At 28.2% G+C, this 26,375-nt stretch overlaps 2 protein-coding genes across 4 annotated transcripts in view; one reads left to right on the forward strand and one right to left on the reverse strand.

Moving 5' to 3' along the window:
• LOC107163545 (A-type potassium channel modulatory protein KCNIP1-like) overlaps positions 1 to 26,375 on the forward strand; it is a 414,281-nt gene that overhangs the window by 200,990 nt on the left and 186,916 nt on the right. For all 3 annotated transcript variants that reach the window (XM_089229333.1, XM_089229331.1, XM_089229332.1), the window contains one exon: positions 23,689 to 24,090. In XM_089229333.1, the coding sequence (XP_089085459.1) occupies positions 23,748 to 24,090 (343 nt within the window). In that variant the 5' untranslated portion in view covers positions 23,689 to 23,747. The remainder of the gene's footprint in view (positions 1 to 23,688; positions 24,091 to 26,375) is intronic.
• On the reverse strand, positions 1,061 to 3,578 carry LOC107163554 (cuticle protein 18.6-like). The gene is made up of 2 exons (XM_015511014.2): positions 3,423 to 3,578; positions 1,061 to 1,821 (listed from the first exon to the last, which is right to left on the reverse strand). The coding sequence occupies exons 1-2, from the start codon at positions 3,432 to 3,434 to the stop codon at positions 1,168 to 1,170; spliced, it is 666 nt and encodes a 221-aa protein (XP_015366500.1). The 5' UTR covers positions 3,435 to 3,578; the 3' UTR covers positions 1,061 to 1,167.

A 26,375-nucleotide genomic window follows, 5' to 3' on the forward strand; every position in this document is an offset into this window, starting at 1 on the left:
TAACATGCATGCTGCTATATTATAATAATTGACTTAGAGTCGAATATATTTTATACGTAGTTACAAAAATTATCAATGTAGTCTTGCCGCGCTTTCAATAAGCTTAATATACAATAACTTTATTATAGAAATGATTAAACACTTATTCGAAGGATAAATTTGTCGTTTGTGTAAAATTTTCTATACTTACTCTATTAAATAAATAATATAATAATAACAACAGTTTTTCTGTATGCCAAATTCAAAGATGGACTTTTCTTACAATACCATGGGTAGTGTGTTTTTTTGTTTTGGAACAAATATCCTAAGGAAATACCTACCCATTTAAACTTACAATACGTTTGAACATAGTGACATGTTGAATGTTGAAATAAACATTTGCTCTGCCTTGAAAGTTGGTAGTGACTATGGTTAATAATATAAATATATCGACCAAATTGTAGTTAATGTTTATTGCAGATATATTATATGATTAGATATCTCACAGGTTTTCTCCAAACATAACCTAATCCTGCTCATTCATAGTCATCCATTGATACTATATAGTTAATAATCTCATATTGAGGTGATCTTAGAGGCGTACAATATATTTGACAAGGATTTATGTAGAAGGCATAGTTAGCAAGTTGGTAGCTTAATAAATCGTCGAATCAAGGGCGAATTCATTACTCAATTGTTAATAAACTCTTATAGTTCCACATTTGAACAACGCTCAGTAGTCATAATCCATAAATAATTATATTTATCCTCGCTCCATGTGGATCATGCTCTTTTATTTACTAAAAATTGTGAAATGTGTTTATCAAGTTATAAGCCAATCGTAATTAGATCAAATTATAAACATGTAAACCTTGATCGCTATGTTTAGTCACAATATTGTTCGACTAGTTTATTTAATCTTTGGAATTCGACGTTTTAATTCAATATAAATCTATTTTCTATTTTTTGTACTGTATCATAATTAATATGCTCTTCATAGTAAATTCGTATGATACGAAATAGTCATTGTGCGATTTTGTTATAATGTGTAAGAAAAATAAATAAATAAGTACACTTTGAGTTTTACTGATTTGCAAATATTAATTGTTTATTATATTTACATTTAAATAAATAAATAACAATAAATTAGAACTGACATTTTGATTTCGAAAAAGTCAAATATTTAGCTTAGTAAGCCGGTGCGGAGTAAGCCGGTGCGGAGTAAGCTGGGGCCTTGTAAGCTGGGGCGGAGTATGAGGGAGCGGAGTATGGGGCTTTGTAGGCCGGGGCGGAGTAAGATGGGGCCTTGTAGGCTGGTGCAGAGTAGGCTGGTGCAGCGTAAGCTGGGGCCTTGTAGGCTGGTGCAGAGTAGGCTGGTGCAGCGTATGCCGGGGCCTTGTAGGCTGGTGCAGAGTATGATGGTGCGGAGTAAGCTGGTGCGGCGTATCCACCTTCCTTCTTGACGACGGCGTTGAAACCGTTGTAGTCGTCAGCGGTGTATTCGACAGTGCGGGTGGAACCGTCGGGTTCGACCAGACTGTAGGATCCCTTGACGTAACCGTTTCCGTCGGCGTATTCGGATTGGCTCTTGACGTCGTAGGTGTGTGGGTCGTTCACGCTGTATTCGAAGTTGTACGGGGCTGGGGCATCGTAAGATTCGTGTCCGTACGCTGCTGGTTTGTAAGCGGGTTTGTAAGATGGAGCAGAGTATGAAGAGGGTGCAGCGTATGCTGGGGCAGCAGAGTAAGCTGGTGCAGAGTAAGCTGGGCCAGCGGAGTAGATGGGTGCTGCTACGGGAGATCCGTAGGCGGTGGCCAAGATGGAGGCGGCGATGACTACGAACTATAATCAGAATTTAAATATTATTATTATCGTGTTATAACTCATAAGTTATAATTTTGTATACCACCATAGTATACAGTATCCCTACTATTAGAAATTATTAACCAGAAATCGCATTTTAAAATACGAATAATCATACCTAAATAACTACATTTAAATCACGACAAGGCGCGTATTAGAATATTCAATTTAAAAAAATATGTTTAATCTACTGGTATGATTTATTTGTTTAAAATATATAACATACTTATACAGTTACGTACTTTTTATGATCTTAAATATAATATAAATAAGATTTTTTTTTAATATTGTTTAAATAAGAAATTTTATAAATTTTATTTATAATATAAGCTACTTATATGATATTCTTATTTTCTATGTAATATCATAAAAAGTAATTGACACACTTTTTGCCGGTTTCCTTTTATCAACTATTTCATTATTAAATAAAATTATATTTTAACAAGAAAATTAAAGGTATTTTAGTTAATAAACAATAACAATTATATTATCAGTCAAAACTCAATTATAGAGTAATAAATTCAACATATAAAATAAACTTCAATTATGTAACTTAAAATAGCTTGACAAAGTCTGTATTTAATCTCTGTTCTAAATATTATATGTGGGCAGGTACTAAAAAAATTGTTTAAAAATAACAATAAAATTTGGACGATTTTTAAAGAACATGGTAGTATTACAAAATTAATTGAAAGTGATATAATTTAATTAAGTTTTCCAGAACTGTATCATAAAAGTAAGTTTTGTAATAAAAATATACGTAGAAACTATATTTCATTCACATTGGTTTTAATACAGATTATTTTACAACGTAATATTGTTTATTATAAACTTTAAAGGGCAAATATCTGACAGTTTATTAATACATTTAATCGAGTCCAAAATAAGTTTAAGCATTTAAATATTTTGGAAACGTGGCTATGGTATGTATATTTATTTTAACAATGAATGATAATGATAAATATAAATGAATTCATAAAAATAAGAAGAATGATAAGCACAAATTTCTTGAATAGACACTAGAAAGATAATTTGTTCCGAATTACAATAAACTATTTTTCGATTCATTCCACTGTGAATTAAAATGATAAAGCTTTATTGCATTCATACGTGTAAAGGTTTAAATTAAATCATGACAATTTGTTCAATATCTATACACTGTCAATAATTTCCAATCATAATATTTAGATAATCGTCAGTAAAAGAGTAAATTATTTCTATACACACCAGAATAATACATCGCAAAGAGTTTTGTCTCATACAGAATCGTTAATAATAATTAGTAGTAACAAGCTCAACAATAAACAGTTATACAGAATCCCGATGAATCCGCGTATAATACTGGATGTAAAGACCAGTCGTAAACCGACGCAATGCGGAATACAATGGAATACACGAATAATACAACACAAGCCATAGGATTGCGGGGAGCGTGAAGTCATGAAAGTTTCATACGCTCCGAAAAATATGTCCTATTTTTTTTTTCAAGTCGAAACCTAACTTTCCGCACATAAAACGTACCTATTAAGCAAAACTTGGCTTATAAGTTATATAATATTAATCTACTATAAGTTACTCACCATGTATGCCATTTTGATGATTTTTAGTGGCTGTATTTGTGTGCTTGAATTGCGACAGTTACAGATCAAACGTTGGTGATTGATAGTTGGCAAATGTGGGTGAACCGATTTATATAGTCTCGTTGCGGTGCAGGTGGTATACCGGGTATCCGACGGGGGAGAAGGGGGCTTTGGCGGTTTTTCGGCGACGACGAAGGACAAACGCACCAAACACGCCCTACTTGTCCTCCGGCTTCGTAGCCGGGTGTAAGCGCCAATTCAGTTAATTTTTTTTTCGAGGTTTAGACGTAATAGGTACCACTGTTGTTTTCGTCGAACCCGACCACCGTCTCCTGTCACCCCCTTGCCCCTCCCGCCTTCATTTCCACGGCTGAGGTTGAACCGGATGTACATTGATAATTTATCATTTTCTATGTAGTCATATAGATATTACAGTTTTTTTCCTTTTTTTTTTATGACACACGTTAATTTCATCTCCTCACGGTCACCGTGTAATATTATACGCATTTTACCTGGTTGGAGAGTAGACCACTGCTCCAATTCACTCGGCCTCGGCCGTTCTTAAGCACCAGATACGTCATGTACACGAGATGTGCATGAAAAAAGTCATATTTCCGTTTTGTTTGCTTTAGATGAGGGCTTTCTTCTGAAAAAAATTATTTAAAACACGAAGAGTTTGGTGATCCTATTTTTTATTTTATTTTTTTGTTACCTCAAATGTATTTTTCAAAAACCATTTACTTTGAAATAAACTGAGTTAACTTTATTTGGCATTCTTAGTAAGTACCATAATATAAATGATAAAATATTTTCAACCAAATATTGAGAATTGTATTGTTCTTAACCAGCTATTATTACAAACTATAATATAATATACTTAATAACTTGTACAGAGTATAATATTGTATACTATAATTTAAAGTTTACGAACAATTTTAAAAATGACTTAAATTATTATTATTGTTATTATAGTAGGTACCTATGTATAATAATTATTAATTATAAAGCTAGTTTCTGAGTTCCATCAAATTTAATGTTTTTAATATATAGGTATATATCTTTATAAACTGAATTTAAATTGTTTCATAAAATACAAACATTGAAACAAAGAAAAAACAATATTTATTTTAAATGCGACAATGGCTTTTGAACCATTACAAAATAATACATTAAAACCACTTGTTTTAAAATATCAACCGATGACCTTATGATTTGTAAGTTTCATTTAGTTTATAAATTGATAAATTTAAACATCAATACATTAATATTACACATTCGATAAAAAAATAATTACTACAACAAAATAATAATATGTTCTAAAATCATAGTTTGAATATTTTTAATATTGGTAATAACATTTTATAACGATTTAGAAGATTTTTTACGAATGAGAGATAAATCTTGTGTATACTTAAAAAATTTTCTAAAGTAAAAATTAGCAAAATGATTATGGAAATAATGAAAATATTTTTACGATAAAAATACTTACCTATATATTACTTTCAGTTTAAATAAAAGATAATTATAAAATAAAACTTTAAGCTTATTCTTATCACACATGTAAAAATAGCATCTCTGTTATGCTCTTGTCTATATTTATTAATGTTGATCCTTTTTCGCAATTTCCTAAAAAAACAACTACTATATTGTGAAAAATTACATTTTTTGTCTAATTTCCAAACTTTTAATGTCCTTATAAAAGTTGTAGAGCTCTACTCTACACACTGAAGTACCCTTGTAACATACAACCTTGTAACTTGTAGTTAGAAAGTATTTATCATATATTTAAAATTTATCAATCATAAAGTATGTTAGGTTTCAAAAAAATATGCTTAGGTACACTCAAAACTAAATTAAATCTATTATTTTAACATGTATATTCAAAAATATCTTGGTAGTATTTTAGAATTTATAGTTAAAATGTTTGATAGTAAAATAAATCAAAACGAAGATCCTGAAGTCTTAATAGTTGAAAATCCTGGTAAAAAATTGTTTTCACTTATATACATATATATATATTTTTAAGTACAAATTAGAGAAAAATAGTATTCTTTGAACCATCATTAACAGTGTTCATTTATTATTTGTCATTGCGTACATTTAGTTAAATAATTATATTAAATGATATTGGTACAATTATATTTTAATTAAATACTAATATTTATACTAATAATATTATATATTATTATATTAATCATTTTACTAAAATCGTAGACAATTAAAAACTGTATGCATTGTTAAACGTCGTAGTGTTTTATCAATCTCTGCACACGCTCGAGTTAGAATCATCGATGGCTCTCGATATGTATCATGAACACGATACTGATATTTTCGAACACGTTATACTAAGTACGCCGAACGTCGTAATAGTTAGTTTAAATAAAAAATACGATGATAAAAATCCGTTATGGTCGTGTAAGACTTTATACAAAAAACGAACGTATTGGTTTATCATAAACCTTTATGTGCTCTATTTCAACACGTCGGTTATTTCATTTAAAATCCACCTAAAACCGGTGTTCTTTATACACTAATAAATGATAATAATATGATAAACCTTTATCCAATAGGACGGACCGGTATTTTGTTAAAATCAGGTATACCATGGAAAATGGAAAAATACGTTTTTGGTACCAAAAATTCAGAAAAAATTCAGGATTATTAACTGGTAAAAGAGCGTATTCAGCTACGAAAAAATAAGATAGCTATTATGACGAATACAATATATCCAAACCGTCCATTTAAAAATTAAAATAATCTACATAAAATTGTTGAAAGGCCTTATATCTCATTGAATGTATGATTTGTTTAAAAAGGCGTTTATAAAATTCAAATTGTTAAAAAAAGCTCTTCTAAAACCCATCTGGACCTACGGGCTCCAGCTCTGGGGTTGTGCAAAAAATCAAATATACAAAAAATTCAAGCTTTTCAAAACATTGCCCTAAGAAAAATCACAAATGCCCCTACCTTTGTATCCAATGTTACGCTCCATGATCTAAGAATAACAAAAGTACTTGACGAAGCAAAATGCTACTACAAAACATTTCACATCAAACTACCTCTTCATCCTAATCCTCTTATTAAAAAACTATCTACCTTGTCCATTCCAGGTAATCCACCCAGACGGCTTAAGCGAAGATGGTGTCGGGACCTTCTGTCTCAAGATTAAAATTAGCTTAACTTAAAAATTTAATAACACAAAATAGGTAGTGTCACCAATGGGTGGCTTCTTCCCTCAAAAAAATCATATGTAAATACCCTATGCACATTTGCTTATTGTTCTAGTTAAGAACAGATTGTAAATTTCTTATAAAAAATGAAAAAAAAAATTGTTAAAAGAGCCTAAACCATATTCATTTTTTTAAAACTAATGTATCATTAAATATAAAATAAATGTAGCCTAAGCAATATAATGAGCAATTTTGGTAACACGGAGTATCTGCATGTTTAACATAATGTATAAATAAATGTTCTATCTTTGAAATTGAATTTTTAATCAGTTTTATTTGTTTCCTGAAAAAAAAATCAAATTTTGGTATACACCCTTTTAGCAAAGTACCGTCGAGTCATGTCACAATATTTTATGTTTTAAAAAATATTATTCATCGTAATTGATAATAATAATAGTACAATATGATAATGGATCGGTGAGACATTCGAACAATTATAATATATATTATATGAGTGCGCACACTGCAGTATAATATGCATAATATTATATCATAACACGGCGGTCTATTAAATCATGTTCGGGTTACGATATTATGTAACGTTGGCCGTGTGTAATATTGTAGAAAACTTGATAATTGATCCGATTGGCGGTTAGGTACCTGATCCGAGCTGCACAGGTCAAAAAACACAACTTCGCAGTGTAGAACCGCTTATAATATTATACCTATATATCCACGGGTTCCCCTGCACAAAGATGCAGCAATGAAAAACACCGCAGTAACCGAACACAATACATTATTACCAGGTTATAGGTGCACAATGCCCGCTAATCTTCAGCATTGCGACAATCCACTCGGCTGGTCGGACAATAATATTTATATTATGTGTTACCGATCTCGTTCCGCTTTGGAACCATAATACATTGTAATGTTATGGTAAACGACCGGTTTAATGCGATCAGTAGACAGATTGATAATTAACCACTGAAAACGAAATACACGACTTATTGTAATATAACACGTCTGGTATAATAAATAATTACTAAACTGTAGTTTACCTAGTCCAAATAGTCCAATATATTTATTCATGTGTGATAATAAAATATTTTTTAACGCACCGGCAAATATTTTCGTCGGTATTCTAAATACCCATCGATATAATATTATTATATCACTGTGTAATGGCTCAAAATTAAATACGTCTTGTCTACGATTTATTTCTCACTCTCATCCATAGCAGCAGTCTATAGGTAAACAACTAAAAATTTCCAAAATCATTTTGTAAAAAAAAAATAATAATGTTCGATTGATGAACGTGGACGATTATTATTATAAAAGTTCCATGCGTTTTCTAAAGTTTTCGGTGCGCGAGAAAAAAAGTTTGCTCTGAAATAAGTGATACTTATCAGAGAACATTGCAAAATGTATGTAAATGTATCACGGAACATCAATATAGCTATACTAAACAATTATAGAAATGCTTCCAAGGTACAAACGGAATATCAGAGCAGTGGTTTTATGTTGACATCGCATTGCACAAAAATGTCTATAAAAATTGTTCAACGTTCAAAATAAGCAGATTGTAAATTATTGCCAGACAGAAAATAAACAGTTTATACAAGAAAAAAATATTTTTATACATATTTTGATTGAATAACAGCAAAAAAAAATTGTTTTATATTTATTAAATTTAAATCTGTTGAAAGAGCTTTTTATACGTGCTAGAAATTTATTATGATGTTGAATAAAAACCAACGTCTATGCTTTTTCACATTTCTTTGACGTTAAGACTTTGTCCGAGTTGTTCAGTATTTTTTCTAAAAAACAGCAAGTATCTATTATATTTTAAGCACTGACTAGAAAAAATGTCTAAACATAATTAATTTATCTATTTTTCATAAACATATATACTTATAAAAATAAAACACAATTCAAAAACAAATTCATACATCACGTCGTTATACTAGGTATTAAATCCAAAACTGTGAAATTAATTTTTGTCTGAATAAAACTAAAATCTTAATGGTACTTATAAGCAGTACGTTATTATTTCTACAAGATTAACCTCATTTTCAAAAGTTTGATTAACTTTTCATTGAACAATAAAATATAATATTATTTTTAAGTCTATAATTTTATTAATAGGAAAAACTTTAATAGCGTACCTCAAGTTTTTCAAAAACAATTAAAATACATTTTCCTCGAACTCAATGTTTTTTTTTTTATGTAGGTATGAGTATAAAATAATGAACTAGGTTTACAAACGGGGAATTTACTCTGCATTTTTAATATTCTGTTAAAATTACGAAAAAAATATATTAAAGACAGTATTTAACGCAATGATATCCTCCATTAATTATCATAGTAACTGATATTCATTAAAAAATATATAAAATAAAATGTATATCTACATTATAAGTATAGTAGGTATATTATAATTCTCTACTTAAATGGCTAATTTTATCATAAACACCATTATTATTATTTTATTATTTATTAAAGTTAGTATGTTAAATAGCATATAAAATTCATTTAGTTTCCTTGTTAAAGCCTGGCATTGACCAATGAAGGAAACATGCATTTGTTATGAGTTTATGACTTTCATTTTAAATCTTATACATGATATTTAGTAGAAAAAAAAAGCGGGTAAGTGGGTATCGCTGTGCTGTACATTGGTGGTGGGGTGGACCTCTGACTAGGGTAGGTTAAATTTGAATGCAATGATAGGTATCATTGTATACGAAAAACGATTCTGAACGGAGACGGTTTATCTGTCTAGGATATATTATAGATTATTAAAAATTATCAAATCTTAGATTTAAAAAGAACATTTTTTATGAATTTCTAGCTTAAAATAATTTGCGAATTTTCGTGATTTTTACGTATGTTGTCAAAATTAAAATTTAAATACTTGTAAAAAAAGAATGTGACTATGCATTTCTTTTATTTTTCAACTGCTATTGTAAAAATATTTTAGGAGCCTTGTATTAAATTTTCAAATCTTAGATATAAAAAGAAAATTTTTTATGAATTACTAGGATAAAATAATTTACGAATTTTCGTGATTTTTACGTATGTTGTCAAAATTAAAATTTGAATGCATGTAAAAAAAAATTGTGGCTATATATTTCTTTTATTTTTCAACTGCTATTGTAAAAATATATTATGAACCTTGTATTAAATTCTCAAATCTTAGAATTAAAAAGAAAAACTTTTATGCATTTCTATCTAAGATAATTTGAACATTGCCGTAATTTTTATGTATTTAGTCAAAATTTTAGCTACAATAAGAACAACTCATAAGGAACCTTGTATTAAATTGACAAGTTTTTTTGGTCGTCCAACATTTTTTTACCAGCACTTCAAAAAAAAATTCTCAAAAAAATTGAAAATTTTAGTGGTCTATAAATAACTCAAAAAAGACAAAAATTTGTGAAAATTAAACTGTATATATTTAACACTAACATAAACATTTGGTGAAAATGTCAAGTATTTACAGTGATTAGTTTTTGAATTACAACAATATAAAAAAATCGATTTGGTCGAAAACTGGTTTTGCGTAAAAATTCCCGTTTTTCTGTCATATTTTTTGTTGTTTTTCTCGATTTTTTTTAAAACTATTGGAAAATGTTTACTTTTGACCTCTAAATGTATCAAGGATATTCACTTTTACATCGGAAACTACCCCCAAAGTTTGAAATTAAATCATTATTTACCTAACCTCGACTAGTTAATATGCTGTACACAGACACAAAAAAAAAAAAACACATCATTGCAAAATCAAAATACATTCATCATTTCGTTCAGAATCTAAAAATGTTATTCGATATTCAAGTGTCTCGATGTCAAAACATTTGAACATAACTTGATGATAATTTTCTTACACATTTTTCCATGTAATTTATATTTAATATAATGATTTATCAATTTATCATAGACTTATCACTTATGTCGTAATTTATGTTTAATATTTTATACTTCTTATATTCATTTATATTCACAATCACAAGAAATTACATACTGTTTTTTTCTTTTTATATTTTTATGATTTGAAATTGTAAAACAATCACATCAACTTACTAAAATTTAAATATAAATGAGGACTTGACATAAAACTCTGTCATAATTCAAGTTAAAAGATGGAGTAATCAGCTAACTACAACTTCCTAGTTATTATACTAAATTAGAAATTTGAAACTAATTTAATAACATTATTCTCAAAATACAAATACATTTTTTAAAGAAATGTATTATCTTCTTAGAAGAGGAAGAATCCAATTGGGTTAGAATTCAAACAAATATTTTTAAATACTTAAAAAAAATCGGTTTTCCAAAATATCATTAGTTTTTGATTTCCATAGTAAATGTTTAACTATCTTACCGAAAAGAACGTGAACAAAAAGAAGTAGTGCCAAACACGAAATATCCAGTATGATCTGATTTTTTTAAAGATATTTTTTAATTATAAAATAAAATGCTTTGACATGAATATAAAATTAATAATCAGTATTTTTTTTTAATGAATACAACTTCAATTGTCTTAGTTTAAAATAAAATTTTCTAAGAAAAAAAACACGTTTACTATGTATTTCTACTTTTAACCTATAATCCTCTAAGGACTAAAATTGAATATAAATTGGCATATTCTTTATTTAATATAAAATATGTAAATTGGATCAATTCATTGTGTTACTTTATACATGAGACTTTTTTTGATACCTTTTTAATAAAGTTCAGATTATTAATCTTTCGACATATCATTCTTTTAAAAAAAATACTCTTGATGCATAAATAGCAGAAGTATAAAGTATAAGTATAACAATATAATGAGGTACGAAGTTGAATGTAATTAACAGTTTATTTATACCAATGCATACACGTGTATACATTTTTTTTATTTCAAAATATTCCTGTATTTTTTATTATTTATTATAATTTTTGAATTTCAATATTAGTGGTAAATTTATAATTATAATTAAAAAAAAATTTTAATATAATATAGGTTCATTGATAAATGACAGATCTAAATATTGTCGGAAAAAAATAAAAATAAATTAATGCAAATCATTTATAACTGAAGAAACACAATACATTTTATTTTTGTTAATTTGATGGCAGTACATTTGTTTTTGTTTCATTCAAATATTTCAACTGTCATCAAAATATTTTAAGTCTTTAACTTTTATAAATAAAACCCACTTATGTCAAATATCGGTGGGAATTCGGATAAATTTAATATTAAAATATATGTCTTAGACAATACATTTACTTGTTAATTTTTCAGTTACAGAAAAAGTTTTAATTTATTATATTTTATTAAAGATTATTTTTAATTTTTCTTTACTCAGATAAGTAATTTATTTACCAAAAATATATAAAATTATTATTTTGTAACTAAATATCTAGAATAGTATAAATCATTTTATTTAAGTATTTTAAAATTTTTATAATTTATGTAATTTAATTTATTATTACTTTAACGAAAAAATCATGAAACAGCTGTTTTTGTAATTAATAATTTTTTGAAAATAATTTTATAAATATGAATTAACTGTTTGATTAGGAAAACAGGTACAAACGTCAAATATTAAATTACTTTTTAATTAAAGGTGAAAAGAGTATATAGGTTAATCTTTATCAGTAGATTTTTTTTTTTTTTTAAATTAAATCATGTAAATTTACTAACTATTATAATACAATATAATTTATTTTGTGACTAAAATAGCTCCGAAGATTTTATATGGAATATCAATCGTCACTCGTCAGTACTTCAATGCAATCATTTTTTTTCCATTTCCAATAATTTGGACGTTGATTAAAGATATTATCTTCAGCCAAACACTCTTTTGTAAAAGTAATTTTAAAAATAGAGTAACATTTCTATATTCAGAAATTCAAAATCGTATTTAATTATCAATGATTTATCAGTGCTCATAAAATATTTAAATATTACTGCCCCACTTTTCAACCCAAGATCTGTACTGTAAAAACACATTTTATTTTTGTACTTTAAAAGGACGTGATACCCGCATGTGTTGTCTCCGTCTTTCAAATGCGTAACATGGTACATTTTTCGCTCAGCAGAACACGTGTAGCTCCGTAACTTAAAAATTAGAGTGAACTGACCTCTTATAAAATTTAAAGGTAAGATTATTATCTAGACAACCTCATATGCTTTTTATTTTATATCAAATTTAAAGCGAGTTATGAGTATTTTAAAATTGTGAATTTTTTGTGCATCTTAAAATACTCATAACTTCCTTTAATATTTAAATATATTAAAAAGCATATGAGGTTGACTAGATAACAATCATACCTTTAAATTTTATAAGAGGTCAATTCACTCTAATTTTTAAGCTAACGGAGCTACACGTGTTCTGCTGAACGTAAAATTTACTATATAATGCACTTGAAAGACAGAGATAACACATGCGGGTATCACGTCCTCTTAAGCATATAACATGAGTATAATATATTACAGTTATTTATTTAAAATTTTCAATAATTGCCATCGAATTCACCCAAATATACCTCGATAATTTTAATCAATTAATATATTATATACATATAGGTAATACAAAATAATTGATGAATACCTACTTCATGTTTTATTATCAGTATATTATAACCAATAATTATATTTTATATTTTTAAGTGACTTAAGCAAAGTAATGATAATTAATAGTCTTATTATAAAGTATACTCGAACATTATACAAATTGGCAAAATATAATATACTAAAGAATTTGAACACACTTTTCCTTTTTTTAAATATAAATAATGCAATCAAGTACCTATTTATTTAATTTTATAATATGAAAAAATGTACTAGACTAAGTCTGATTAGTATAATACTAGTATTCGTTTTAAGTTTAAAATTCTGAATGTCGATCCTATTTTGGAAGACATTTCAAACAATAATCATGAAGCGTTTTGTTTTTGAATTTATATTTATTATACTATTAACTACTATATTCCACTTTTCATTTAATCTTCCTCTATTCACTATAATAATTATATACCTGCCTATAGTAATTATAGTTACTTAGTATTAGGTGTAAACGTCAATACAAGTTGAAACTGCCAAGACTTAAGCATTTAATTAAAAAACAATTGTTTATAAATACGTCGTTTTGGGTGTATTATAGTACAACATTCAGTATCATAAGATACCTATATGCAATATATTTTAAACGAACACTAACAACTGTAGTATATAACATTATAACATCAAAGATCCATTGTTTCGTCAAAGCTATGAAATTTAACAAACATTATTACCGGAGGTTTCGTTATCACATACAATGTATTCGCATGTTAATATAGTTTTGTATGTTTATTCTTGAAAATAATATACCTATAACTAATTGTGCATATCTAAAGCCATCGACCGTGATTTCATTTATGACTACTACTATAAAAATGTCACCTAATGAATTATGAATAAATGGCGATGAAATCGTAATTAATCGCGTGTTCACATTTATTCTCCGGGCAAACGCAGACAATCTGTTTTTACCCTCAGAAAAAAATATCGTATTGAAAGGATGATATAACTCTCTTTCTCTCCCTCGCACTCTCCGTCTTTTTTATCTATTTTTCTCTTTTGTGTAACCGATGTTTCACTCTCAACCTTTATTTTTATTTTCATCGGTACCCATATACAAGCGACAATCTCTGCTGCAGTTGGTCACGGACCGTTACAGGTATATACCGATTGCATTCGTATCGTTAGACACGCAGACGCAATTGGTTATCTACGAATACACTTCACTCATATACATATTATACGCGCTGGTACCTACCTACCTGCATATTATAATACCTACCGATGTTGCATTTTTAGTGCACAATATTCATAATCTATTATTATAATACAAAAATATGTTGGAACTTCCAACGTATTGAATATTATTCACTTCCAAGTTACGTTGGAAGTGAATAATATTCAAAAAGGCTAACGATAATGAAAACATATAATATTAAAATTATTTTAGTGCCCACAAAGTTTCTGTGCACAGTTATATTTTATCGGGAAAACGTCAAAGATAATATATTATTACAAAATGCAATTAAACACTAAATGCAAAACACTGCTACCGTTTAAATTACATCACGAAACACCCAACCGTTAAGTTGCGAAACCCCTCTATTTCGTCGTCATCGCTGTCCTCCTCCTTCGCCGAGACTACACTGGGGGGGGGGGGGCAAACGTCCCCTCCGGTGCCGTGTAAACGCACTCGAATAAAGAAAGCGCACAGCATCAGTCGCCGCGACAGACTTGCCTGGTAACCGGTTCTTGACGACCGGTCTGGCCGGCCGATATCTGTCTCAAACGACACACAGACTGCACATGTGTTTATTATCTTAAAGCACAGAACATCGCAGAAAACATTATGATAATGTAAAATAAAAAAAAAATAATACATTTATATATTAAGCCCATGTGGATAGGTTTATATTATAATAAAATTATACATTGCGATTGCGGTAACGAGCTGTGCAGCAGTATACGTAGCCGTGTGATGTGTCATCTGGTAACGGTTGTGAATCATTGTTTCGGTGGTATAAGCTAACATATTATGATAATTTAATACAATATTAATGTACCTATAGCGTAATATCCGCTTGCTGTGTGGATTCGAAACCACAAAAGACGAAACCCTCGGGAAGGTTAAACAAGGTATTGGAAAACATATAATGACTATCTGAGCGATCTAGTTTCCGATAAACATATTAAACTATATTTTCATGAGATATAATATTTTGCTTATACTATTTTGTAATATTATTTCTACTACCTATATGGCTATATATTTTTAAAACATTTTTAAACTTGAGTATAACAGTAATACATTATATTATGTATATTTGTACCAATCACAGCACTTACATTCTGTCGTACTAGCGTTGAAGTCGTCGAGGAAAATAATCTATGATAACATTTAAAAATTCAATAAATCACATGTCATAATAACACATTAAAATAAATTGAATTCATTTTTTGAAGATGTTTAATACATAAAAAATAGATATATTTTTTAATTTTACTTATAGACATTTCATATTTATCACGTTTTTGTCTCATAATTGGACTAATAATTGCTTAATTTATCGATATCTCTAGTATACGTTGATTAGTTAAACTTTGCATCTACACTGATTAAGAAATTACTATTTTAAAATCAATATCGTGATTTTTTTAAGTTGGTAGCATACTGCACTTGAACAGTTTAAAATTTTCAAAAGGCGCTTAAAAATTTCCAATAGCAATCAGTAGGTACCTCTACCTACATATTATATAAATATGTCTATGTGATATAAAATAAGAATAATTTAAGATTTAAAACAATTTTCGAATATAAACTGTGTTATCTTTTACACCTACCTATACTAGATAATTTATTGGTATATCATAAGTATCACAAGTATAGGTAGCAACTTTCTTTAAATACAAATACGTTATAATAATATAGGCTAATGTGATACAGTATAATATGATTATACTAATCAATCCACTTCATTATATAATAACGCCTAAAAAACTAATAATTCTTATTAATATATTCACCTTATAAATCTATATTTATTGTTATTAATCACCTACGTGTTACATGTAACCCCGCATTAAAAATATGCATTTTTTTAATAGTTCACTTAATGCAATAGATGTAATCGGTTGAAACACACACATACATCAAATGCTAACGCATGTTTTTGTTTTGCTTATGTAATAAAAAATGAAATAGAAATTTTATATAATAAATATAAATAATACCGGCATAGAATAGACTTATTATGTGTTTCTATCGATACACGGCGTGTACGAATAAATTTAATAAAAAATATTCTTAAAGCATTACGTCTTCATTATCTTAAGTAACTGATACGAAAATGGTTACTTTTTAGTTCACTTAATAACCTGGATAAAATACCTAACTGGTAACTTAGCCAGCCTAATAATCGCAGCCATTCGTATTCAAAGTTATACATAATAACGTAGTAACAAGAAAAATAAAGGGGAAGTCGTTTACGGAGTTTTTCAAAACGGATGTTCGTTAGAAAATCCCTTTTCACAATTTCTTAGCGTGAAAACCGTAGATGTCCTCAGACAATGGCGTCTGGCTTTTCCCGTATCAAAAGCCCATGTCTAGTAGCAAATCCCCTTAAAAGGGTCTTCATATTAATTATTCTATTCGGACACAAGAGCCAAGAGGGCATTTCCATCATAGTGAAACACGTCGGTCGCACTACAATACAAAATTATCTCTCAGAATTGTTCCGCGTTCACGCTACGTTTCCTTTCCGCTATAAATATCATCCTAGAAATGATACTGTTATTGGTTTGTTGTAAAACCGACATATTTTGAGAGTTCATAAAACTAAATTTAAATTAATAACGAAAAATATTTGTTTAACGATAACAATTATGGAAATCATAATTTCGCTATTGTTTAAACTAACTGTTAAGGTGTGATCATATGGAAACCTACGTAATATTGTAAGTTATTTAATTATAAGCTCGGCTAAAACCACCTAACCCATATTATAATCCTGCTCCCGTTAATACGCTGTTTCGAACAGCCGATATTGAATTGAACATAATAATATGAAAGTTGTATTTGACATTTTATTTAATATGGTAAATAAAAAATATATCATACTAAGTAATAAGTATATATAATATAGATACACGTTAAATGCATTACGATTATATACGGCGAATAACAGCACGCTGCTATAACTGTATGCTAAATATTTATAAGCTGTCAATGAATACTAATACGTCATAATTATGATAGTGTAAAAGTCAATATGTAACCGACCCTGGGCATCGTCTATATTTATGTAATAATATATTCTACAAACAACGTTACGCGTGGAAATCAATTTTAATTGCGGTCGATGAAGTATATAGATATGTAACGTGTATCCGATGGCCGTGAATTTTCCAATTGATCGATGGGAAATATCAACGAGTCACAATAATAACATCGTTGTTAATCGTTTAGCCCGTCTAGACTCTGTACAAATATTAGAAAAAAAAGCTAAGCCTCTACCCCGATGTGTCCCGAGACAACCGACCATAGTAAACTCCTTAATTTCTATCAATTCTTAATTAATCACTATTCTATCATTTCTTATTATACATATTATTTTAATCTTATTAACATAATTTAATGAGATGATGTCTTAATAATTAAAATAATATTTTATTCTATAATCCAAGTACAGGATTAAATGAAAATTAAGTTACAATAAGATATAGCCTTAGTTATTTAATTATTTTATTTTCTATGTTATTACTAGCATTTAAATAATGTATTACTTTACGATATATATTAAATTTTAAATTTGTTAAATATTTACCTACATGTTCAATTAGTTTAAAGTAAATTCCGAATTCATAATAAAATTTTATATTTAGCTAAAATACATTTTTATGTACCTACGTTTAATTTTCATTAAACGATATAATTAAATTATTGATAGTTTCCATCGTTCAAAATTTTCCTACTTTGATAAAAATTATTCCAAATCATTCCGAAATAATTGTATAAATCGAAATGAAACCGATAAGTATAATACATTTGACCTAATTTTTTAAAAATAAAATAAATCTTTTCATTACTAAATGGTATACTCTAATATGAGGCAATAATAAAATCAACTATTCGTTATCATCAATTATTTATTCTCACATATAGAAGCTAGATGTTAGCAAATAATTATCTACTTGAGCTATACTTAGCTATACTCGTACATGCTTGTGCACAAGTGTAGGTGATTAAAAAACATTACTGGTCATAAGATACGACAACGAATTATCATTTTTTCTTCCCACGCCTAATAAGTTGTTCAAACTCGTACTAGTTTGTTGAGTAGCGCATTGAAAATTATTTAACGAACATATTTTTTTGGGTTTATGCATTACGTAATTGGGTCAAGAGAATTCAAAGTATACTCGATTGTCAACAAAATATGTCTACTATGAGTAGAATCATTCAAGTAAAATTTGTCTTTTAATTATTATTGAATACTAAAATTATAACAATAAAATAATATCTATCCTGAAAGCTTACCTATATTCACTTAAAAAAAATGATTAAAATCATACACACCCATAGATTTAAATTACGCAATAACATTATTTAACTGTGGTGCAATAATCTATTGTAATAGCCATCACGTAGGTATAATCTGTTTATCCAAATACCAACAATTAACATATTAAAATATATTTAAAATAATAAAATAGGAAATTTAGTTTATTTCTATACATACATTTACTTTTAATATACGTAGGTAGGTATGTGTATTGCGTAGGTATTTATATTGAATGCGAATCTTATGAAGTCATAACTAATATTGTGACAATTAAATCAATGCGTTCACTGAAATAACGTTATTTGTTTAAATCACGAAAATAATTTTATTGTCCAAGACTTTTACCTTATTGTCTAACTTGAGTTATAATTATTTTTCAAAAATATTGATCAGATCCTAAAATATAAAAATTTCGTCCACTATTTATGAGAAAAAGAAGTTATTACCAAGATAGCTATTAATAACATTATAATTTGAATTAAATTTTTTATCCCGATCATGAAAATAATATATAATCGTGTATAATAAGTTAATAACTAAAAATGATACATGATACGTATATGAATCCGCTAGATAGACTTAAACATGGCAGTATAAAACACAAAGAATATTCATAAATTTACCAAAGTAATTATTATTCTAATACGAAAACTAAATTTTATACAACACGATATAAGTACAATTTTTTTTTATACATATATATCCAATTAACTGAAACTGAATGACCTACAAAAAAAAAAATAATAATAATAATAATAATAAAATGCTTAAGACTCAAACTCGGTTTACGATAGCCAGATTACAATTATAATAATCGATAGCGATCCATTTTTCCTATATTGGAACTTCCTATTATATTAATAGAAGATACCCTTGAAATAAATAAAAGGGGCTCGAAGTAATTAAAAAAAAAATGACATTATTGAAATAATTCGAATAGTGATCTATATATAATATAATACGCTTGGCCTTGGTGATTAACACACCAGAAGTCCTATTGCTTTTGGCATTCCAGTCAAGTTCAGGCGACTATAGATAATTACTTAACACATTTGTGTAACGCGCTTGCACGTAAGACAAAAATTGCTCTAAAATATGATAAATTTATTATGCAATTTTTTTTTTTTTTGCTTATCCTCTATAATATTGCTCTTTAAACTAGATAATATTATATTCTCTATAGGTCATAACGTATTATGTACAGAACGCTAAGCACCACCTCCGTTACATATTATATATATTATATTATTATTATTGTAGTGTTTTGTGAGTATGGAGATCGAAAAGATTGCGCACGCGCTGGCGTGTGTGTATGTGTGTATTTCGCCTTTCACCGTTGTCCTTGTGTGACAATGAACCGACGGTGGCGGCTGAGGTGGAAACTTATACTGTACAGGTAAAGGGGGCGACAAGCGCACGGGCAAATACATACCTGACCGATCACTTTTTTCAATCGCCTTCAGCGGAAATATTGTAACTACAACGTTGTACTATGATCAAACAGCCCATGAGCAACACGATCAGTAGGTACGCTATACTGCAAACATAATATTCATGATATTATCGTGTTAAATAATATATTATATTTTATATACCTACATAATAATTGTTATTAATAAATACAATATTATGTGTTTATGTGCTATGCGTGTGTGTGTCACATAGTCAGATAAAGTCATTTTGTGCTATGGAGAAAATATTTCTTTCTGCCTTTACATTAACGATAGAAAATATAACAATCATTATATAATATAACCTCTAAAAAATAAACTTAATTAGACTTTGAAGTTATACGTTCTGTACCAACAAAATAATTAATAATCCTTTACAGCATATAAAAATAATATTATAATACAAACCGCGTTTTAGACATACATATTATATATTCTATTATAATACAAAAATACTTAAATTCATTTTGTATTTTATTTAATACAAATTAGCAATTATCTTCAATTTTTGTATTAATTAGACATATTTACAATTAGAGAGGGCTAATAAAACTAATTATATAATAATATTTAAAATATTTTTGATTGAATACTTAATTGCATATTGTAAAACATTCAATATTTTAAAATGTTTTTAAAATATTTTTTCAAACTGCGATGTTAGTATATTTTCAAAACTTTCAATTTTCAAATGTGTATTTTATTAATATTGAAAAATTTACAAAATAGCATTTATGATACCTTTATCTATAATTTAATATAATAACTTAACTCCTTGAGCTCAAAACAGAATTATATTTCACGTAAAATAATTACTATAATCACATATGAACTATAACGAACACAATTTAATATAATATATTACTACTAGGTAGGAAATTCTATTATATTCTGCGTTGGAATTAGTAAATACAGAAAATAATAAATATCTAGTCCTTATTTTTTTTTTTTTTTTTTTTTTTAATTAAAAGTAAATATAAATAAATTATTAAAATATAAATTTTAAAATTGAATCATGCAAATTTTATGTTCACTATAGGTACTTATAAACTTAAATTCCATCATTTTGGTTAATACAATTTATATGTAATAAAAATATATAAGGAAAAATATATAATATATATATATATTTTTAAATCTTCATAAAATAAGTTCTATACTAGGTCGGTAAGTACTTATACATTTTCATAAAAATATTTATTTTCGCTGGAAATACGTGGTTTATCAAATGATCTCGAACAACATTTTATAATTGAATAACACACTATATAATAAATTGTCTACTATTAAGAAAGTCATAATCATAAATTGCATGCCATTTGAATGAAAAAAATAATAAATAAAAAAAAACCGTGAACATTTTAAATATTACTTAATATGTTTTTATTTTTATCGATAATTAGGTATGGCAATTTAAGAGGACGCCACACCCGCGTGTGTTGTCTCCGTCGTACAAGTGCGTAGCATAGCAAATTTTACGCTCAGCAGATCACATTTATCTCCATTAATTTAAAATTTAGAGTGAATTGACATATTATAAAAATTAAAGGCATGATTATTACCGAGGGCATCTCATAGGCTTTTTATTATATATTAATTTTAAACTGAGTTATGACTATTTTAAAATTGTAAATTATTTTTATATCTAAAAATACTCATAACTCGGTTTACAATTAAAATATAATAAAAAGCTTATGAGATGCCCTCGGTAATAATCTTGCCTTTAATTTTTATAATAGGTCAATTCACTCTAAATTTTAAATTAACGGAGATAAACGTAATCTGCTGAGCGTAAAATTTGCTATGCTACGCACTTGTACGACGGAGACAACACATGCGGGTGTGGCGTCCTCTTAACTAACAAAATAAAGATTCACTTATTGTTGATATATTCATGTTTCTATGAATTTATGTTTATTAATAGTGGGTATTTATTATTTTTTTTAATAACAAACGTATGAACGTCAAACATTGGAAGTACTTATATATTTCATTATTTATTTAAAACAATAACTAAAAATAAATAACAATTATGTTGTTATACATGTTACTGATTATTTTAGATTAGTATAAAAAAAAAATACCAATATGCATAAACATAACATTTTCAAGTATAGATATTACGACGCTTAATAGGTATATTTTTTAAACTATTTTAATTTTAAATAATTAAATTGAATGGATTAAGTAATTTCTACTTTATCCTTGACCGACTAGAACCCACGACCAGTTATAGTAATTTGATTTAAACATTTTCATTCTTTAAAATTAAATCAATACACATATATGCACTAAATAAAATATTAAATAATTAATAAAATCTTAATAATATTATTCTCATTCGAAGACTTTTTCATATAGGAACGCTGTTTTATAGAATTTAAAAATGTAATTAATAGGTAAAACGTTCGTTATAGAATCTAACAAAACAAGTTTAACGATATATGAATATGATATCAATGAAATATATGTGTGTAATATAATATTATTTGGACTAGATTGTTTATGAATATATTTAACCTCGATATATAGGGTGAAAGAAAAAAGGATGGTCTTCCATATATTTCTCTTAACTACAGTAAACTTCGGTTAACAGGGGGATTTTTTTCATTCATACACAAGTCTCAAAGACGATATTTTTTGACTATATATAAATTTACAAGTTTTTATCATAAGTAAAAATTTCCAGCACCAGAGAACTGAGTACAAAATTCTTATATAAGTTAATATGCAACATTATTTTAGCACCGTTACGAAAATCGTATGACATGTACATATTATTTTGGGAGCAACCGCTTGACTATATAATTATATCTGTACTAAGATTTAATCTAGGAGAATTGAATACTTTTCTTAAATTATTATTTTATGGTATTAATATTGGTTTAAATTATGTTTAACTATATTCTTTAATTCCGTGATGTTAATTGGGAACGGAAGAGGGATTCATTAGGGTCGTGTTTTGTTGAACAAATGTTTTCTTCGCATTGCACAGTGCGTGTTTATGTGACAAGTTTATATCATTAGTGAAATAGTATGTATGGGTACACAAGGAACCTTGCCGTGATATAGATTCTCGTACGTGTTGGACTTGGCATAAAAGCTCATTTTGAACGTACCAATTTGTCTAATTAAGCGATAAGAATTCTAAAAACGTATTCTAATGCGGTCACTTTGATGTTACAAGTTAATGAAAAAGTCCATCTGAGATCGAATTACCCTTATTTTTTATTAAATTTCAGATTAAGTTGTCTAAAATATTAATTTTCAATAATACAGTTTTTAATTTTCTTGTAAATACAGTTTTCTCAGAATTTAGGAAACTTTCTCATACAATGAAGTAGCTATACCTATATACTTATAATTAGTAGATACAAAATACATAACCGTTTCAGGGAGCGGTTAATCTCCCCCCCCCCCATATACGTAGGTAACTCCGATAAGTCGACATCGAATCATCATTATTATATATAATCCACCATGGAAATGAATAATTTTTATAAATTTAAACCACAATTTACGTTTACCATCACACAGGGTGTGTTTGATTAACGGATGATTTGGCCACGACAGACGACTACGTCAGTGGTACCATCATGTACAGCGTGGTAGCGCATCAAAACTATGGCCGAGAACGACGGGACAACCGACAACAGACACAACAGCATCAGCACGACCATCATCATCACCATGGCCACCACCACAACCAGAACCATCATCACGGGCAACAAGCGGGCGGCGCAAGTTCCGACGGCTGCGGCGGTGGAGGCGGTGGCGTAGGGGCCAGTGGCGGTCTTTGCAGTGACGGTTCGTCGCGGCAACAAGCTCAGCAACACCACCATCACCCGGACGGGAGAAGACGGTCGCAAAGGCACCGGAATCTGTCCATCACCGGACGTTTCCTAAACTATATCAAGCGCAGGTTCAACCCGGTACAAGGTAAATCGAAACACTTTAATTTTGTCTTTAATATACAGGTGATCAATGTTGTTGCATAAGACCTGTACGTCATGTCATCATGTAATGATATTATGTATTATTATTATGGGTGAATTTTCAAACTCTTCGAGAACAGCATGAACATTTTTAACACAATCGAGATCAAAATCTTCGATAATAATAACGAAATTAATTAAATGTTTTTGTCAATTGTAAGCACTGGTATTCGTACTTCTATTATATAATCATTTGCATTTGATATGATTACATTTTTAAAAATTCGATATTTAGAATAACATTTGAGTTCAACTGAACGAGAAAAAAAAGTTTGAGTTCGTAAAAAACTAAGATAGCTCATATTTGGATATTATAGTATAGCAGAAACTGGGGCTAGTTGGGTCACTTTTATAATTTTACGTATTTTTTTTTTTTTTTTTTTTTTTTTTTTATTCAAAAACAATCTGTACAACAAGCACATTTAGTAATTTTGATATAGAATATATACATAGTTTATTTAAAAAAAAAAAAACAACAACTTTTAAGGAAGTCACCCATTGGTAACACCTAAGAACTTATAGTCGGATTTAGATCACTTAAGGAGATCTCGATTCCAATTACGTTTGAGCCTGCGAGGGGGGTTGCCTGGGATATGCAGTGAAGCCATATCTTTAATGAGAGGATTAGTACTGGAGTTGAGTTGGGAGTGGAAACGGTGGTAGTGAATTTTGGCGTAGTCATTGACATTTGTAACTTTGAGGTCGTTGTGAAGTGATGGTTGCCCCTACGTAGGGCAATGTTTTGGAAAGATTGGATGGGGCGAATGTTTGAGGGTTTGGCCATCCCCCATATTTGAATACCATATGACCAGACAGGTCTGATCATTGTATTATACAATAACATTTTGGTTTTTAGATTAAGTTTAGATTTAAGAAGAGGTCGGAAGAGATGGAGTCTACTGTTGGCAAGTTTCCTTTTGTTTTGGAGATGGGGTTTCCAAGTTAAACGTTTATCTAAAATTATACCTAGATACTTTGTCTCGTTCGAGATAGGTATACTTTTGTCTTTAAGTTTGATGGTAGGGCAAATGCCAGGGCGTAGAGCGAAAGTGACTTGGGAAGATTTACTCTCGTTTATACTAATCATCCAGTTATTGGCCCAGTTATCTATAAGATTTAAATGTTCTTGAAGGTGTTGCGCGTCTATAGTTATGTCACTATTACTTGAGAGGATAGCAATTTTACGTATTATGTGGTATTGTGGTAATATACTACGAGTCTACATTATTGAGTTTTATGACTTTAAAGCTCAAACTACGTTTTTACTAGTTGCATCAGTATATAATGACATAAGCTACACAATTAATTTCAATTACCCATGTGTTAATGAGTAATAGGTAAACGAATACAACTAAAAATAAATTATTAAACCAATACATTTTCCCTGACGATGGTTTATAACCAAATACATAATTATTATTTATCCCTATTCAGCGACACCTATTTATTTTTACGAATTTTCAAGTATAATTACGTTGAAAAACTTAATAACTCATAAACTGCCTACTTATCCTTATAAATAAAAATAATAAAACCTATAAACTTCAGGTACCTAACGTATATTATATATGTCTATATTTTTAAATCAAATCGGTATTACATTTGATCTCAGTTTTGTAATATTCAAGTAAATAAAAATAAATTATTCTTTATATAACATAAAGTATTAAAATAAAACAAATATATTTGTAATTTATTATTAGATAGTTAATTAATTTCCATACTTACAGTTATTTTCGAATTATCTATAGAAATTAATATTAATACTTGTATAATAACACTTAGAAAATATATTTGCTCACATCATGTTTGATCATAGTATAGTCCAACTATCCCCAATAATGAATTTTGAAACGATAAAGAATTGTATGGATATATTGCCATATTGGATATAATAAATCATAATAGTAAATACCTAAAACTTATTTCATATACCCTGACTAGAATATATTATGCAACTGTAGTACTTAAGTATGTAATTCATATAGGTAAACAAATTTTTTAAATCACATGGAAAAATAAAATAGTATTTGTTAAAAAATATTTTTATGATTAAAATATTAGGGAGAAATCATATGATGATACAGTACGATACCTATATTATAATATAATATAATAGTATCCAAATTAAACACTGGAGTTTAAAATTAGACTCAATCATGGTAGCTAACTAGTCCCGGGCACTACATGTCATCTAATAACCATTATTATTATATCTGGTAAAAGGCC

This window comes from Diuraphis noxia, unplaced genomic scaffold (assembly GCF_037042655.1).
Source record: "Diuraphis noxia isolate RWA-SAM2 unplaced genomic scaffold, SU_Dnox_SAM2 contig0005, whole genome shotgun sequence".
In the NCBI taxonomy this organism is placed as follows: Eukaryota; Metazoa; Arthropoda; class Insecta; order Hemiptera; family Aphididae; genus Diuraphis; species Diuraphis noxia.